The following is an 18,517-nucleotide window of genomic DNA, read 5'->3' on the forward strand; positions in this document are numbered from 1 at the left end:
TCCCAAAGTTCTCCTATGGGTTTTCTCACAGGAGAGGCGCTGCGCAGAGAGGGAGAGCTGTGCAGCGCCCCTTCAGCGAAGCAGAAGGAGGAACAGAAGGGGCTCTGTTCCTCCTCCCGCGTCGCTGAAGGGGCGCTGCGCAACTCTCCCTCTCTGTGCAGCGCCATTCACTCCATTAGACGCACTCACATTTTCCCTTACTTTTTAGGAGCGAAAAATGCAGTAGTTGTTAAGAGTTGGCTGCACAGCTGCCAACCAGATACTCACCTTCTCAGGGAGAGGAAGGCAAAGGCAGCAACTCTGCCGCAACGTTGCTTGAAGGATCTTGACGACTTCGGAAGGCTTTGACGTCACTAGTCTGGGCATCAAGTCCAGGAGTTTGTCCACAAAACTGTCTTGCATATGAGGGAGCTCAGAAATGAAGCATCTGTGAAAAAGGGAGAGCGTGGGGAAAAGTTTGGGAGTGCAGGGAAAGCAGATGCTGATCTACCCTCTGCTCAGAGAGGATACCCACCCAAGGAATCCCTAGACTCGTATCTGGGGCAACCTTAGTCTCACCCACAAGAAAATCCGATACAGTTTGCCTGGGCCTTTCAAAGTAAAAACTTGGAAAGAACCCATGGTGAAAAAGGTTGGCCTTTGATTGCTTGCTGCGCAGCTACAGGGAAAAAGCAACCATGCTTGTTTGGATGAAGCCTCTGCAGTTGCCAATAAGGAGCTGAAAGGGGGCTTTTAATCTATTTTTTATAGAGGAGCACGGCGTCCTTTTGAGTTCCCACCTGGAGTCTGAAATGATAGAGCCTAGGTATGCAGTGGTACCTCGGGTTACATACGCTTCAGGTTACATACGGTTCAGGTTACAGACTCTGCTAACCCAGAAATAGTACCTCGGGTTAAGAACTTTGCTTCAGGATGAGAACATAAATTGTGCTCCTGTGATGCGGCAGCAGTAAGAGGCCCCTTTAGCTAAAGTGGTGCTTCAGGTTAAGAACAGTTTCAGGTTAAGAACAGACCTCCAGAACAAATTAAGTACTTAACTCGAGGTACCACTGTAGAGCCTGAGTCCCCTAAACAAGAAAACATACCTCTGAAAAGAGTCCACCTCCTGCAAAAACTTCTCGCACATTCCAAAGAGAGGTTCCACTCTGGAAATGAACAACAACAATTTTATTATTTATATGCCGCCCATCTGACTGGGTTGCCCCAGCCACTCTGGGCAGCTTCCAACAAAATATTAAAAACACAAAAAAAGATAAATAGGTTGGCAGAAGCTGGGACGGAGCAACGGGAGCTCACCCTGTCGCAGGGATTCGAACAGCTGACCTTCCGATTGGCAAGCCCAAGAGGCTCAGTGGTTTAGACCACAGTGCCACCCGCATCCCTATGTCATTCAAATAGCATAGCAGAGATCCTAGAATCATGCCATCATAGAACTGTAGAGTTGGAAGGGCTCCAAGGGTCATCTTGCCCCTTGCAATGAAGGCCATCTCAACTAAAGCATCTACAGTTCTACTGTTAGAACAGCTCTTACTATCAGAGAGTCCTTCGTGAATTTGAGTCATGCTAGGGACGCGGGTGGCGTTGTGAGTTAAACCACAGAGCCTAAGGCTAGCCGATCAGAAGGTCGGCGGTTCAAATCCCCACGACGGGGTGAGCTCCCGCTGCTCGGTCCCAGCTCCTGCCAACCTAGCAGTTTGAAAGCACGTCAAAGTGCAAGTAGATAATTAGGTACCGCTCCGGCGGGAAGGTAAACGGCATTTCCGTGCACTGCTCTGGTTCACCAGAAGCGGCTTAGTCATGCTGGCCACATGACCCAGAAGCTGTACGCTGGCTCCCTCGGCCAATAAAGCGAGATGAGCGCTGCAATCCCAGAGTTGGCCACGACTGGACCTAACAGTCAGAGGTCCCTTTATCTTTGCACTAGGACCTAATCCCAACATCACTGCTATTTTACCCCACTAGCTGCTCAGTATCCAACATTTTCTGGACCTTCCACAGCCAACCACATCATTTGCCTCCAGCTATTTAAATCTTGCAGTTCAAGTCCAGAACATCCCGAAGCTCAGAGATTTCCCTTACCCTCTCGTAGTCCGCACCGTGACTATCAGCTGCAAGGCTTTCGCCTGCAGCCGCATGTGGTGAATGATGACCACTTGCTTGTGTTCAACGCCGCTGTACATGAACTCCATCTTGTACGTTTCTTCCATAATCTAGACAAGGAAACAGCACTTTTCTCAATTCTGGACAGATTTACCACCGGGGTACTGGCACAGACAGGTGGGAATCTGCAGAACTAGTTCAAGGCAGACTGAGGCAAAAATACTAGCATTTCTGTGCTACTACAGTGGTACCTCGGGTTACATACGCTTCAGGTTACATACTCCACTAACCCAGAAATAGTGCTTCAGGTTAAGAACTTTGCTTCAAGATGAGAACAGAAATCGTGCTCCGGCGGCACGGCGGCAGCAGGAGGCCCCATTAGCTAAAGTGGTGCTTCAGGTTAAGAACGGACCTCCGGAACGAATTAAGTACTTAACCCGAGGTACCGCTGTATAAGCATTAGATTTTTATTTTTACTTTTTAAAAATAAGCTCTCAACAGGGCCGCTCGCTTTCCTGGAATCTGCAAGCCAATAGCACATAATTAAGTAAAAAAAACCACACACACAAGGAGCCTACAAATGCTCAGTGATTTCTGCCTCTGTGAAATGTGTGTTTGTTTTTTCCACCCTGCCTTACCTGTTTTGCAGCGGTTGCTGCCAGGGCGTTCTGCTTCACATACAGTGGGGCTGCGACATTCCACAGTTTCTCCTGGAGAGCCTGAAAGAGACGTCCAGGAATTAACTGCAATATGGCCTGTGCAACCCAGGAGTTGAAACCTAAGCTGGGCTCTTTGGGCTGGAGGGCGAACGGAGGAAAGAACGCAATTTTGCCTTCCTTCTCAGGACGTTGTGAGGGCATCCCCCTGCTGGATCAAGTCGAAAGGCCTTTCAAGGGAGAGCAAGTCGCTTCCCACAGGAGCCTGAAGGAAGCTCCCAAGCAAGAAGGGAACGCCAGCAGCCCTCTCTCGTGGTTGGCTTGTCCAGCAAGTGGCATTGAGTGGTACATTGCCCCTGAACATGGATGCCCTTGCAAGGTATCAGACCCTTCCCTAGCCCTGCTTTGCATCCTGCAGAGCTGTTTCTGCCTGACTGGACTATGTCTTTGAGCTCTGACAATGCTTCTTGCTTGCCTGGAGGAAGGATAGACAAGGGGCGTGAGAGTGTGCATAGAAAATCTTCTACTGCTCAAAAGGCAAAATGGATATTCATTGCTCCAGCCACTTTTGCCTCTGTCTCTACCCAACACTGGGACATGCCCCACCCCAAAAAGAGGTTGTCACTAAGGGGATGTGGGCCTTGGGGTGAAAAAAGTGTTCTTGCTCCTGATCTAGAGCACAGTAACTTCCGTCTGCTGCTGGCTATAAATCTTGGCCGCTGTTTCATTAAATTTTATTTTAACGCTGACCACTTCGTGTTAAATGCTTGCTTCGGAAATCTTTTGCCACCCACCCTGTGATCCTCTGAATGGTCGAAAGGTTTAACGAAGAAGTAAACACAGAAAATGACATTCAGCTAAGCCCAAAACTCAGCTTACAGCTTGGTAAGCTTCTAGCTTCCCATGGGGCTTGTCTCATGCTTATTGAACAGAAGAGACTTCACCTACATTAAACAGCTGCACAAAACTCACTGGCTATAGCAGACCCTCCAAGTGTCCCTATTTTCCAGGGACAGTCCTGAATTTACAAAAGCCGCCCTGGTTTCTAATTTGATCCCGGAATGTCCCACTTTTCCTTAGGACATCCCCATTTTCACTGTAGAAATGTTAGAAGGTACCGAGGTCTGCGACCCGACCCGACCCCCAAGCCAAAGATATAAGTAACATCTGATGGCAGTCCTGTATAGGGAAGTTTTTAAATGTTCAAATGCTTAATGTCTTATAATGGTTTTTATGTATGTTGGAAGCTGCCCTGAGTGGCTGGGACAACCCAGTCAGATGGACAGGGAATGAATGAATAAAACAAAAATAAAATAAAATATCATTATTATGCAGTAAGGTAAAGGTAAAGGGACCCCTGAGCATTAGGTCCAGTTGTGGCCAACTCTGGGGTTGCAGCGCTCATCTCGCTTTATTGGCCGAGGGAGCCGGTGTACAGCTTCCGGGTCATGGGGCAAGCATGACTAAGTCACTTCTGGCGAACCAGAGCAGCGCACAGAAACGCTGTTTACCTTCCCACCGGAGCGGTACCTATTTATCTACTTGCACTTTGACGTGCTTTCGAACTGCTAGGTTGGCAGGAGAGGGACCGAGCAACGGCAGCTCACCCTGTGGCGGGGATTCGAACCGCCGACCTTCTGATCGGCAAGTCCTAGGCTCTGTGGTTTAACCCACAGCACCACCCGCGTCCCCTATTATGCAGTAGGATTTTCCTATTTTCATCATGGAATGTTGGAGGGTATGTTGACCGTCTCACACCAAGCAGTCTCCATCCACTTACTAACTATTTCTACATCTTAACAGATCATGTACCCAGTTTACAGGATTGGGGGTTGGGGAGTGCTGAAGGAAGCTAGAATTTTTTTTCCTGCAAAGCCAGCAAATGCCATAGCTCCAAAGGCTGCCGAGTCAGCTCCTAGCTAATGTGCTGAATCCCAGTTCTGTTTACCTAATACATCTTCCGTGATTTCCTGGACTTCCTCTGCTGTCGTTTGGAGGTACAAATTGGCAATTTCACACTGAGCAAAGCAGGCGGTCTCTGGGCTTTGGGCAGGAAATAACACATGAACTCACACACACATTCTGGGTTTAACTGGCTTTGAACTGCCTGTGTGTTGTTCGCTGTCTGCTTGATTTTTAAGCGGCATGGGCATCACCCCACAACATACTGGAAAAGTTCAGGAAAGGGGACCAGGGGTTGCTCCAGAGGAAGGCCTACCTTAATGAGAAGCAGCTGGCATCGAAGGTAAGTGGCCGAGAAGTCGGCCACCCCAGCCAAATCGGACTGGAGCTCTCCAAACCTCTGAAGATCCCTAGAGCAAAGAGGAAGAGGGATAAAAACATGCTTGGTTTAATGGGGTGGCGAGGAGCCCGTTTTGTTTACTGAGAGACGGTTAACACAATGTGCTTTTGTGAGTTAACGACCTCTGAAATCTCTTTTGCTTATACGCTCCCAGGAATAAATGGAGGAGAATAAAAAGCGAGTCAACAAGGGCTGCAAGGATGTCACGGGGCGTGGCCAACACTGCAGAATTGTAGAGTTGGGGTCCCGTGGGTCATCTAGCCCAACCCCCTTCAATGCAGGAATCTCCACTAGATCATCCACAACAGATGGCCACCCAACCTCAGCTTAAAAACCTCCAAGGAAGGAGAGTCTACCGCCTCTTGTGGGAGTCTGTTCCACTGTCAAACACGGTGGTTTTTGCTTACTTCTGAAACATACCTGTCGGCAGCCGTATAATATTGTTTAATTTTTAAAAGGATTTAAAACGAGCACCTGCAACTGCCTCTTGAGCTCACTGTGGGTTTTATTGCAGCATGGTTTTACCGTCACAAGCTTGTATCTGCATGCTGTGCCCGGAGAATTTATTTGACGAGGCATCCCATAAACACAACAACCAAATAAATAAGCCTGAAGAAGTCAGGTCTGCATCCGCATTGGAATTGTTTTTAAGAGCCTTCGATGCTTTTACTGCTTGCTGTTTGCTGCCCTGGTCTCTGTTGCGAGGAGGGGCAGGATATAAATTTAAATACAGTGGTACCTCAGGTTACATACGCTTCAGGTTACATACGCTTCAGGTTACAGACTCCGCTAACCCAGAAATAGTCCTTTTGAGTTCCCACCTGGAGTCTGACATGATAGAGCCTAGGTATACAGTGGTACCTCGGGTTACATACGCTTCAGGTTACAGACTCTGCTAACCCAGAAATAGTACCTCAGGTTAAGAACTTTGTTCAGGATGAGAACAGAAATTGTGCTCCGGCAGCGCGGCGGCAGCAGGAGGCCCCATTAGCTAAAGTGGTGCTTCAGGTTAAGAACAGTTTCAGTTTAAGAACGGACCTCCGGAACGAATTAAGTACTTAACCTGAGGTACCACTGTACAGTTATACCTCATGTTACGTCTGCTTCATGTTACGTTCTTCCAGGTTACGTCCCGTGGTGACCCGGAAGTAACAGAAAGGGTTACATCCGGGTTTCGCCGCTCGCGCATGCGCAGATGTGCAAAATGACATCATGCGCAGAAGCAGCGAATCGCAACCCACGTGTGAGCAGACGCGCCACTGTAGGTTGCGCTCTTTTCATGTTGCGAACGGGCCTCCAGAACGGATTCCGTTCACAACCAGAGGTACCGCTGTAGAATAAATAATAGATACCACAGCTCATGTTGGGGAAACAGAGCCCTCGATGACCCAGCAGAATCGAGGGCTCCCTGCCGCCAAAGTTTCATTCCACTCTCAGACCCTGCGCCAGAGTTAACATTTATGCAATGCAAAGAGAAAGAGTTGTACCAGAGCACTAAGGATATCTGCACAGGTTCGCTGTTCAACGTTTTAAGGAACCTGTGGAACCCCGAAACTGAAAAATACACACACACAGCATCACTGAAGGCTCCTCAAATTGGCAAAGGGTCAACGCAGCCTCCTACTTTTTCAGAAACTATTACCGAATTGTGAATTCAAGCAGCTCCTGGGTGCCCTGTGGGTCTAGGTGCTGAAGGTTGAAAACTCTTTCGAGGCTCTGCTGTAGGAATTCCTGGGAAGGGTCTTCCTGGAGGGCGAGGCCGGCGGACACAGGTGAGGACGCCAGCTTTTTCCCAGGCAACTAAGCAAAGAGAGAAAGAGGAGCCAAGTTCAGCAGATCACGTTCCACTTTGGAATCTTCAGTCTCCCCTCTGCACTTTTGCTATCCATCTTCAGTGATGGCATTTCAGTGACTGCTTCCCAAGGAGCAATCAGAGATGAAGGCCACCTTCAAGACATGTTGTTGTTTTTCCAAAAGGACTGCTGCAAAGCAAGAGCCAGAAGCCCCATGAAAACGAGTGCCTGCAGTAGAATTTGCCCCTTCAAGCAGGCCCTGACATGTGGAAGCTCACCGATAGAAAGGTTGTATTTTAATCTTGTTTTTAAGTTGTATTCATGCAACTTGTTTTTATTATTGCTTGTTAGCCGCCCTGAGCCCAGCTTTGGCTGGGGAGGGCAGGGTATAAATAAATTTTATTATTATTATTATTATAAGTATTATTATTATTATTACTACTACACAACATATTGCAGCTGTCTGGACCCGGAGTGGCAGCCTGCTTTGTCTTCCTATGAGCGTTAATTCTCCGAAAGTGGAACAGAAACAAAAAACAAAACAAAACAGGAGACACATTAACACCACTGACTGGCTTACCCGCAAGGGAGGGACGAGGTGAGAGAGACTGTCCCGAAGGTAAGCGTAGTGCCTAAAGGTGTGATCCGAAAACAGCGCCGGCATGGTTGGGCACGATTTGGCAGCGTTGAAAATGAGAACCAGGACCGCAATGTCTGTTTGCGCCAGAGGTTAAGGGAAAAGCAGGATTCCAAAGCAACTGGACGCACAGGGGTAAACTCTGTGGAGAGAAGCTGCAAAGGGAACGCTCACAGGTAATGAAGCAAGGGTTGAGGAGCACGGGGCGGCGAGCAGCAGGGGCCCAGAGCCGCCAATCCAGTGTTAGGATATTGATGTTCAGTTTCAGCTAAGAGGAACAGGTATGTGGATTGTTGCATGTCACATGTCTGTTTACATTCCAGCACAGTTTGCTGGGAACTTCCGTTTGTGTATAGCTTTTGCTTGCTGCTTCCTGTTCTTAGACATGAAGGAGAGCAGATATGTTTTCCTTGTCTTGATCTATGCTGAATAAGGGACGCAGGTGGCGCTGTGGGTTAAACTACAGAGCCTAGGACTTTGCCGATCAGAAGAGCGGTGGTTCGAATCACTGCGACGGGATGAGCTCCCGTTGCTCGGTCCAAGCTCCTGCCAACCTAGCAGTTCGAAAGCACGTCAACGTGCAAGTAGATAAATAGGTACCGCTCCGGCGAGAAGGTAAACGGCGTTTCCGTGTGCTGCTCTGGTTCACCAGAAGCGGCTTAGTCATGCTGGCCACATGACCCGGAAGCTGTACGCCAGCTCCCTTGGCCAATAAAGCGAAATGAGCGCCACAACCCCAGAGTCAGCCACAACTGGACCTAATGGTCAGGGGTCCCTTTACCTTTACCTATGCTGAATAAACTGCTTGTAAATATGCTTTACTCATGCCTCTGTCCACCCTTCCGTCACAAAGAGTTAATTACTCTGCTGATTAGAGCGTGCTCCAGCTTCTGAAGAGTTCTGAAGCTACAGGTCGCTGTTTGACGCTGTTTATAAAACCCAATCAAAAGTTATTCAAATTCTGACGTCATGGCTAACCATGGTTTGCCATTGTGAGAATGAGCAGTATCAAATCTTGGACTTTCACGCTCCTTCCTTTCTCTGTGAAGATAGCAGACAACAGGTTTCTGCTTCTGGTTTGCAGCAAACCATACCGTGTTCCAAAATCAAGATCCCAAACTATAATTTAAGATATCAGACCAAAACATAGCACAAACCCCATAGTTTACAAGCCTAATTCAAGCCACGGTTTCCTGTTCTGGTTTGTCAGTCTAGTGACAACCATGGTTCTTTAACAACGGCTCGGTGTGGTCTGGTCAGCCAAGCATTATTCAGAGGGAAGGAGAGGGGGTAGCAAAAAAAAGAGGATACAAGCTGGGTCATCCATGTCAGGCTCTGGGGTGTCGAAGAAAGGATGGGTCCCTAGAAGTTCAGGAACAAGTGGAAGCACCAAAGTAGGATGTCTGCCTCCCAGGAACTTCAAGCACCTATAACACAGAGATTCAAACTGGTGAACATCTAAAAGATACAGAGGTTCCCTTTCACAATAACCCCAACACAAAGATGGTTGAGAATTTTTAGGAAACTTACTAGTCACTTGTCACCAGAAGGTGCCTGTGGCGTTTGCCCTCCTATGTGTGTGACATCATACCGGGTTCATAAGGAAAGGGTTAGCTAATTGTAAAATGACTAACCAAGGGAAACCCAAGGGGCAGAGTTAACTGTGTATAAGGTTTTAAGCACAGTTTTTTGGGGGGAGGAGTCAGAGTTAGGGTGGTTGAGAAGACAGTCTGGAGTTAGAAGAGACAGAGAAGATCAGTCTGTGGGTTGGGCTAGTCTGGTGTGAGAGAGGGAGAGAATTTGTTAAGAGGAGTCAGTCAAAAAGTTGAGATAATCAGTCAGAAAGTATTAGTAAGGTATAGGCCGGTAAAGAAACTAAAGTTAAGATACTGACAGGAATATTATCTGAGAAACCATAAACTTGTTAATGTTTGTAAAATAAACTTTTTTTTTGGTTCACTTTTAACATCTGTCTGGACTCAGTGTTTTACCAGAGAGTAACGGGTTGGTGGCAGCGGGGAAGCGAGCACAGTGGTGGCACAGGGATCAATAGACCGTTAAACATCCGGAGACCCTGTGTGATTGCCACAGTGCCCAAGTGATTTAGAGCGACACACACGCACACACGCACACACGCACACACACACACACAAAATATCATAAGAGAAGGGGGAAAAAGGGGGATCATATGATCAATATGTCGTCTAACATAACATTTATGGGGGAGAAACCAAAAGCAGCACACCCGCCATATAAATAATAATGAACGGCATTAACTATACTCAAAGCACAAACAAGAAAGTGGGCAAACTCCAGCTGTTTGGATATCTGAATCAGCTACGCATGTTGTGAGTTTGGGGTATAATTCTTTGTGTTCAGATAAGTGAATTTTAGGATAACGAGCAGGACCGGCGTGCAAGTGCTGTTTTTTCTAAGTTGCTTTGAGCTCCTTTTTGTAAAGAAAAAAGTGGCTAGCAAGTTCAATGAATGAATGAATGAATGAATGAATGAATGAATGAATGTGGCCCCCAGAAGGGGAGTTCACTGGTCTAAGGAAGAGGCACTTACTTCCAGATGGAATCCCTATCGGTAGGATACTTGGTGAGGTTTTTCAGGAGCTCCACCAGGGCAAGATGGATGCCTTCTTTCGTCGAGACATTGGTGCAACACAGCAGCTCGTGGAGAGCCTCCCGGATGTCTCGGGAAGAATCCTAAAAGCAGCACGAAAAGGCTCAGAATATTACAGATGGTCTTGCTTGCGGGTTCTGCGCATAACACCCAGAGTGGCAGCTCCTTTGAGTGAGCATAAGGGAGCATCTTAGGTGCTAAAATCCTGGAGAGCTACTGTGTGTCTGGGCAGACAGTACTGAGCCCAGGTGGACCAGAAGCCTGATTTTTTTTCTTACAGTGGTACCGCGGGTTACGGACGCGGGTGGCGCTGTGGGTTAAGCCACAGAGCCTAGGACTTGCCGATCAGAAGGTCAGAGATTTGAATCCCCGCGAGGGGGTGAGCTCCCATTGCTCGGTCCCTACTCCTGCCAACCTAGCAGTTTGAAAGCACGTCAAAGTGCAAGTATATAAATAGGTACCGCTCCGGCGGGAAAGTAAACGGCGTTTCCGTGCGCTGCTCTGGTTCGCCAGAAGCGGCTTAGTCATGCTGGCCACATGACCCAGAAGCTGTACACCGGCTCCCTCGGCCTGTAAAGCGAGATGAGCACCGCAACCCCAGAGTCGGTCATGACTGGACCTAATGGTCAGGGGTCCTTTTACCTTTACCTTTTTACCTCAGGTTACAGACACTTCAAGTTACAGACTCCGCTAACCCAGAAATATTACCTTTGTTTCAGGATGAGAAGGGAAATCGCGTGCTAGCACCGCAGCGGCAGCGGGAGGCCCCATTAGCTAAAGTGGTACCTCAGGTTAAGAACAGTTTCAGCTTAAGAACGGACCTCCAGAACAAATTAAGTTCTTAACCAGAAGTACCACTGTATTTTAATAACTTTATATACCGCCCTTCATTCAAGATCTCAGGGCAGTTCACAGAATAAAACAAAAGATTAAAACACAAGCAATCATTAAAACCAAATCAAACAATTCCCCACCACCACCAAAAAAACAACAACCACATTTAAAAGGCTGTGAACAATTAATCAGCCAAAGGCCTGGCTGAAGAGGAATGTTTTGCCTGGTGCTTAAAGGAGTATAATGAAGGCACCAGGCGAACCTCCATGGGTAGAGCATTCTACAAACAGGGAGCTGCCGCAGAAAAAGCCCGTTCTTGTATTGTGACCCTCCGGACCTCACACGGAGGAGGCACATCAAGAAGGGCCTTAGATGATGAATGCAGAGTGCGGTTCGGCTGCCGAAACCATATAACACTGGTCCTGAAAGACCTACATTGGCTCCCAGTAGGTTTCCAAGCACAATTCAAAGTGTTGGTGCTGACATTTAAAGCCCTAAACAGCCTCAGTCCAGTATACCTGAAGGAGCGTCTCCACCCCCATCGTTCTGCCCGGACACTGAGGTCCAGCTCCAAGGGCCTTCTGGCTGTTCCCTCGCTGCAAGAAGCCAAGTTACCCCAGGGAACCAGGCAAAGGGCCTTCTCGGTGGTGGCACCCACCCTGTGGAATGCCCTCCCACCAGAAGTCAAAGAGATAAACAAGTACCAGACTTTTAGAAGACATCTGAAGGCAGCCTTGTTTAGGGAAGCCTTTAATGTTTAATAGGTTAGTTATTGTATTTTAATATTGTGTTGGAAGCCACCCAGACGATAATAATAATAATAATAATAATAATAATTAGGGGAGAGGAGGTCCTTGAGTTATTGTGGCCCTGAGCCATTTCAGGCTTTATAGGTCAAAACCAAACGTTTGAATTGGGCCCGGAAGCAAATTTGCAGCTTTCTACGTCCCTGGGAATCATGCACTTAGAAGTTAGGGTTAGCCGCAATTTGGCAGGACAGCAGAATCGGGCAACCTATAAGTGAAGGGAGGGAGAACTGACGCATGAGAAGAGTGAAGGGTGAGCACAAGCCCATGGCTAGCTCCCAATTCATCCAACAGTTATGGGAAGGATAGCTGCCCCTCTGTGAACCTATCTGCAAGTGATGGGAAAAACATGAACCAGGAGCAACCGAGGGAGAAAAAACCCAACAGCTGGGTAGAGAACAACTCAAAAAGTGGACCAAATGAAGCTCTGCCGGTAAGGGAGGGGGAACACTTGCCTCCAAGACCCCGAGGACGGTGTCCAGCTGGTCCTCCCGGAGAGTGATGTTGTTGGAGATTTTCCTCATGGTATGGATGGACTGGAGCCTCACCTCCTCGATCTCGTCGTTGAACATGTCAACCAGGAAATCGAGACACTTCTCTGCAAAAGAGGGCGAGGACTGGGCCAGCATGCAGAGGGCCTCGACCGCGGCAATGCGGACCTCTGAGAAATGCAGAGCGAGAGAAAGAAAAGGTCAGAGCATCCGGTGTGGGCTGCCCCTACACATTTTTGCTGGGGAGGGAAGAAAGAGAAACTAGGTCCTCTTTAAGGAGTCCATACACACATACATACACCGCTTCTAACGGTTTGATTCAGCAAGGATCTTTTTAAGGGGAGATATTGGCGGCAGAGCCTTCACGCACCGTACATCTCGTCTTCCAGCCCATGGACAAACGCCCCACAGGCACCCGACTCAATTAGGTTCACAGCTCCGGTGTCTACTTCTTCTTTGGGAGCGTCATCACCCCATTTTCTGCCGCTTGAGAACTCCCCGGAGCTGAAAAGCTCTTTGGCTCGTTCATGGGCTGTGCGTTTCCGCTGCAGATGCAAAAAGCGTAAAGGTCACTTGCCAGAAATGGTATGCAAAGACAATTTCTTACACAGCGGTATCTCGGTTTTTGAGTGCCTCAGAAGCCGAACATTTTGGTTTTCGAACTCCGAAAACCCAGAAGTAAATGCTTCCGTTTTCGAACGCGCCTTGGAAGTCGAATGGCTTTCGCTGCGTTTTTCAATTTTCTCAACTGAACTTGCAGCCAAGCTCCTTGCACCTCGGTTGTTGAACATTTTGGAAGGCGAATGGTCTTCCGGAATGGATTACGTTCAACAATAACGTAAAGGTAAAGGACCCCTGGACGGTTAAGTCCAGTCAAAGGCGACTATGGGGTTGCAGCACTCATCTTGCTTTCTGCCGAGGGAGCCGGCATTTATCTGCTGACAGCTTTCCGGTTCATGTGGCCAGCAGGACTAAACCACTTTTGGCACAACGGGACACCGTGATGGATGCCATTTACCTTCTCACTGCAGTGGTACCTATTTATCCACTTGCACTGGCATGCTTTCAAACTGCTAGGTTAGCAGGAGCTGGGACAAAGCAATGGGAGCTCACCCCGTCGTGGGGATTTGAACCGCCAACCTTCTGACCAGCAAGCCCAAGAGGCTCGGTGGTTTAGACCACAGCGCCACTCGCTGTTTAGGGAAGCTTTTAATGTTTAATAGACTATTGTATTTTAATATACTGTTGGAAGTCGCCCAGAGTGGCTGGGGAAACCCAGCCAGATGGGCAGGGTATAAATAAATTATTATTATTATTATTATTATTATTATTATATAATATGCATTAACTGTCTAGATGCCCAACTAGAGCCAGCACATTCAAATGCCAAGCTACCGGGAAGCTTTTAATGTGTGATGTTCTGTTGTGTTTTTGTATATTCTGTTGGAAGCTGCCCAGAGCGGCCGGGGCAACCCAATCAGAGGGCAGGGAACAAAAAAATTAAATTTGTTGTTGTTGGTTATATGAATGGTAACATAAAGTGCACACCCAAGGCCATTAACACAACTCCATAGCAGAAGCAAGAGTAACACACAAAGGCACCCAGAATCTTCAGTGCCTTCTTGTGGCGCTCATTTGAAACAGCTGCCAAATTCCTGCAAATATCCAAAGCCATTAGTTCAGCGTTCAGTTTCTGCATGCCAAATTGCTGTGACTTAAGATGTGCAGGGCACCCTTCACCAAAGAAACTAGAATGGCCTGGGGGAGATTTACTGCAAGCTGACAAAGGCTGAGCAAATGCAGCCAGCCGAGGCTCAAATTTCACTGGCTTCAAATTGCCAGAAAGCCAGCTTCTGATCTCCTGCCGACACAGAAGGGATCCGAGGACTATCAAAAAGGAACCTGTCGTGCAACTTTCCGGCATGCCGAGGTTAGGACACAGGATGCAAAGCAGAAAGGATTAAAAATAAAATAAAATAAATTTCTGTACCCTCAGGTCTGACATCAGCTTCTTGTCCAGGGTCTGTTCTAAGAAGTGAGAACTAACTTGCTGCATAGAGCCCTGGGATGAAGGAGGGGAAAGAGGCAAGTTAGCAACAGGGTGATTTTGAACAAAGCACTGGTAAAGTAAAAATCCTGGCTGTTAGTCCTCAGCATAAGAGATACACTGCTTCTGAAGGAGGGACTATTTAGCTATCGGGCTAATGGCTGTTGAAAGACCTCTCCTTCTCCAATCTGTTTTGTCGCCTTCCAAGCCAGTGGCTGTCACCACATCTTGTGGCAAAGAAATTCCTTAAGCCTGTTCTGTTTTGTGCGCAAAGTCCTTTAGGGCCTGTCCATCCCAAGTCGATTGGGAGAGATCATCAGCGGGTTTGGACTGGGTGTCCATCAATATGCAGATGATACCCAGCTCTACCTCTCTTTCAAATCAGAACCAGTGAAGGCGGTGAAGGTCCTGTGTGAGTGTCTGGAGGCGGTTGGAGGATGAATGGCGGCTAATGGATTGAGGTTGAATCCTGACAAGACAGAAGTACTGTTTTGGGGGGACAGGAGGCGGGCTGGTGTGGAGGACTCCCTGGTCCTGAATGGGGTAACTGTGACCCTGAAGGACCAGGTGCACAGTCTGGAGTTCATTTTGGACTCACAGCTGTCCATGGAGGTGCAGGTCAATTCTGTATCCAGGGCAGCTCTCTACCAGCTCCACCTGGTACGCAGGATGAGACCCTCCCTGCCCACAGACTGTCTCGCCAGAGTGGTGCATGCTCTAGTTATCTCCCGCTTGGACTACTGCAATGCGCTCTACGTGGGGCTACCTTTGAAGGTGACCCAGAAACTACAACTAATCCAGAATGCAGCAGCTAGAATGCTGACTGGGGTCGGCCGCTGAGACCACATAACACCAGTCTTGAAAAACCTACATTGGCTCCCAATACGTTTCCGAGCACAATTCAAAGTGTTGGTGTTGACCTTTAAAGCCCTAAACGGCCTCGGCCCAGTATACCTGAAGGAGCGTCTCCACCCCCATCATTCTGCCCGGACGCTGAGGTCCAGCGCCGAGGGCCTTCTGGCAGTTCCCTCATTGCGAGAAGCAAAGCTACAGGCAGAAGGCCTTCTCGGTAGTGGCGCCCGCTCGGTAGTGGAACACCCTCCCACCAGATGTCAAAGAGATAAACAACTACCTGACATTCAGAAGACATCTTAAGGCAGTCCTGTTCAGGGAAATTTTTAATGCATGACATATTAGTGTATTTTTGGTCTTTGTGGAAGCCGCCCAGAGTGGCTGGGGAAACCCAGCCATATGGGCGGGGTACAAATAATAAATTATTATTATTCTTTCACTTTTTAGCCATGGCACGGAGGAAAGACCGTGTGACACACAGCCTCCCCCTTTCTTATTCCCTGTTGAAAACTGCCATTTGATAGGCAGGTCCACGTAGCCTTGTTTCGGGAAGCTTTTAAGGTTTCATACTTCTTTTCCCCTTCTCTGCATTTTGTTGGAAGCCACCCAGAGCGGCTGGGTGGGGTATAAGAAATAAATTGTTGTCGTTGTTTTGGGAAGGGGAACTCTCTGCTTCCCATCTCTAGGTTCTTTTCACTTTTTTGAATTTTTCTTTTTTTACTCCAATATATTTCCTGGCATTAGCCACCCCACAAAATGACCCAACAACTGCCACTCAAGCTATACCAGAATCAGGACCTCTTTCCTTCATCAAGGCAGGTTTGGGTGGGGGAGTGTTGTAGCCAATGCAGACTCCACCCAACTGAGCTTTAGGGAGAGGCTGTATCAATCCATTTACAGAAGGAGGAGGAGGAGGCCTAAGCTAAATCTAGAGCAGCATTTCCCAACCTGGTGCCCTCCAGATGTTTCAGACCCCCACCAGCCTCAGGCAACACAGCCTTAAAACAGCCATGTGCAGCCATGCTGCCACCTCAGGCTGATGGGAGTTGTAGTCCAAAAAGTCTGGAGGGCACCGTGTTGGCAATGGCTGCTACCACTGGGGGGGCAGTATGCCTCTGAAGGCCTGATCCTGCAGGCTCTCCTTATTCTCTTAAAGGCATTCAGACAAGTTCATGGAGGATAAAGCTATTAATGTCTAGCAGTCATGATGGCTATGCTCTACACCAGAGTTTCCCAAGCTTGGGTCTCCAGCTGTTTTGGGACTACAATTCCCAACATCCCTGACCACTGGCCCTGCCAGCTAGGGCTGATGGGAGTTGTAGTCCCAAAACAGCTGGAGACCCAAGCTGGGGAAATCCTGCTACACAATCAGAGACAGAATGCCTCTGAATACCAGTGGCCAGGAATTTCATGAGTGCAGAGTGTGCTGTTGTGGTCCGGTTTTGCTTGAGGGCTTCCCTAACTGTGAGAATAGGGTGCTAGACCAAGCAGGCCTTTGGCCTGATCCAGAAGCCGGGCTCTTATGTACCAGAGGTTTCACAAACCACTAGAATTTCATGTTCCGAAGGGCAGCTTGCTCTCTTTTCCAACAGCGCAAGGAGATGACAGAGAGCACAGGCACTCACCAAGAGTTTAGCAGCTTGTACTCTCACCACCCAGGAGCCGTCACTGACCATGTGACAAATCTTCCCGAATGCATCATCCACTAGGCGGATTTCTTCGTTGGAGGAAGGGATTGGGACAATGCTGAAGGGGTGAGGAGGAAGAGAACGAGACACATGGTGCTGTATCAATGTATCATCGCTAGGTTTGTTCTCACCTGCTGAGCCAGGTTTGGCTGAGAGTTAAATCTTCTATATCTTTCCCTACAAATGTTGTGAATGGAGAGAATCCTACCCAACACACTTGCCCAATTCAGCTTGCGTAAATAAAAGGCATGTTTCATTAAGTGAACACCAAGTAACCAGGACTCCAAGCTGGAAAAAAACCCACAGCCAATGTACTTTTAAATAAAGCTTTTGAACAAACCATGGTTTTCATAATATTTAGTTAAGCTTCATGTACCATATGCCTGGTTTACACATTATGCTTAGCCACAGTTTATTAAACCATCATTTGAGCGTCCTCATTCTGCCCAGTGGTTTAACTATGGTTTATTTACTGCCAACAAACCACAACCTGACGCTATGGTTTGGTGCTGGATTACAAACCTTGGTTTCTTTCAACTGTGGTTTGACAACACACGCAACCCCAGAACACTCCCTTAACCATGGTTTGTTTCGCTACCTTACGCAAGATGCCGACTGAAAATGCTTAAAAGGGGCTTGAGGCAAAGAACAACAGGAAAACAAAACAGACCTTGGAGAAATAAGTCATGGTTTGTTTGATTAACTGCAGGACAACTCTCTCGCTCTCTGACCCATGCCCACACAGCATGGAAACTCAGGCAAAAGAAAACTTTGCAGCCTTTTAGCTTTACAAGACTGGTCATTACTGAACCCCACCCCTTCATTTAGGACTGCCAGGTATTCCATTCTTACCTTTCTGGATAAAGCTGACTGACGACCCAAGTAAGCTGAACCGCAGCACTGCGGACCTGTTCGTAGTCGTCGGTTAAGAGTTTGCATGCCTGAAAAAGAAGATCTCCAGTCAGCTACCGTCAGCCCTAAGTCCTTCCGCCAATATTTATATTGCACGCTCCCCTTCGTTTCTTTAAATAAGTTTTGTAATCTGCGCGATACGAACTGGAGGAACTAGCAAATTAAAAAGTGCAGTGGTACCTTGGTTCTCAAATGCCTTGGTACTCAAAAACTTGGAACCCAAACACTGCAAACCCAGAAGTAAGCGTTACGGTTTGCGAACTTTTTTCAGAAGCCGAACATGCTCCGTTTTGAGTATTACGCTTCTGATTTGAGTGCCACACCTCCGTTTTGAGTGTTACGCTGAGGTCTGGCTGTTTTTGCTATTTATTTTGCGTTTTTGTGACTGTGTGGAACCCAGTTCAGCTACCGATGGATGGATTTTGTGACTGCAGTACATTCTTTATTGCTTTCCATATATGGATCAGTGGTCTTGTTAGATAGTAAATTCATGTTAAATTGCTGTTTGAGGGGTTTTTTAATAAAAGTCTGGAACAGATTAATCCATTGTGCATTACAGTCATAACTCGGGTTACAGACACTTGAGGTTGTGTTTTATTGGGTTATGGACTGCCAAAACCCAGAAGTACCAGAACGGGTTACTTCCGGGTTTCAGCAGTTGCACATGCACAGAAGCACTCAATCGCACTTTGCACATGCGCAGAAGCGCTGAATTGCAACCCACGAGCACACAAACGCACCGCTGCGGGTTGTGAACGTGCATCCCGCACA

General features: G+C 47.8%; 1 protein-coding gene across 1 annotated transcript in view; it reads right to left on the bottom strand.

The window, feature by feature from the left end:
* Positions 1-18,517, bottom strand: part of INTS4 (integrator complex subunit 4) — a 34,378-nt gene that overhangs the window by 5,452 nt on the left and 10,409 nt on the right. Inside the window, exons 7-20 of the mRNA XM_081860191.1 lie at positions 17,687-17,775; positions 16,772-16,892; positions 14,238-14,309; positions 12,618-12,792; positions 12,212-12,417; positions 10,057-10,199; positions 8,800-8,915; positions 7,432-7,565; positions 6,701-6,858; positions 4,975-5,068; positions 2,739-2,819; positions 2,080-2,210; positions 1,086-1,145; positions 268-427 (exon numbers count right to left, since the gene is read on the bottom strand). Of these exons, the coding sequence (XP_081716317.1) occupies positions 268-427; positions 1,086-1,145; positions 2,080-2,210; positions 2,739-2,819; positions 4,975-5,068; positions 6,701-6,858; positions 7,432-7,565; positions 8,800-8,915; positions 10,057-10,199; positions 12,212-12,417; positions 12,618-12,792; positions 14,238-14,309; positions 16,772-16,892; positions 17,687-17,775 (1,740 nt within the window). The remainder of the gene's footprint in view (positions 1-267; positions 428-1,085; positions 1,146-2,079; positions 2,211-2,738; positions 2,820-4,974; positions 5,069-6,700; positions 6,859-7,431; positions 7,566-8,799; positions 8,916-10,056; positions 10,200-12,211; positions 12,418-12,617; positions 12,793-14,237; positions 14,310-16,771; positions 16,893-17,686; positions 17,776-18,517) is intronic.

The sequence above is a fragment of the Podarcis erhardii genome (genome assembly GCF_964252035.2).
Source record: "Podarcis erhardii genome assembly, chromosome: 4".
In the NCBI taxonomy this organism is placed as follows: domain Eukaryota; kingdom Metazoa; phylum Chordata; class Lepidosauria; order Squamata; family Lacertidae; genus Podarcis; species Podarcis erhardii.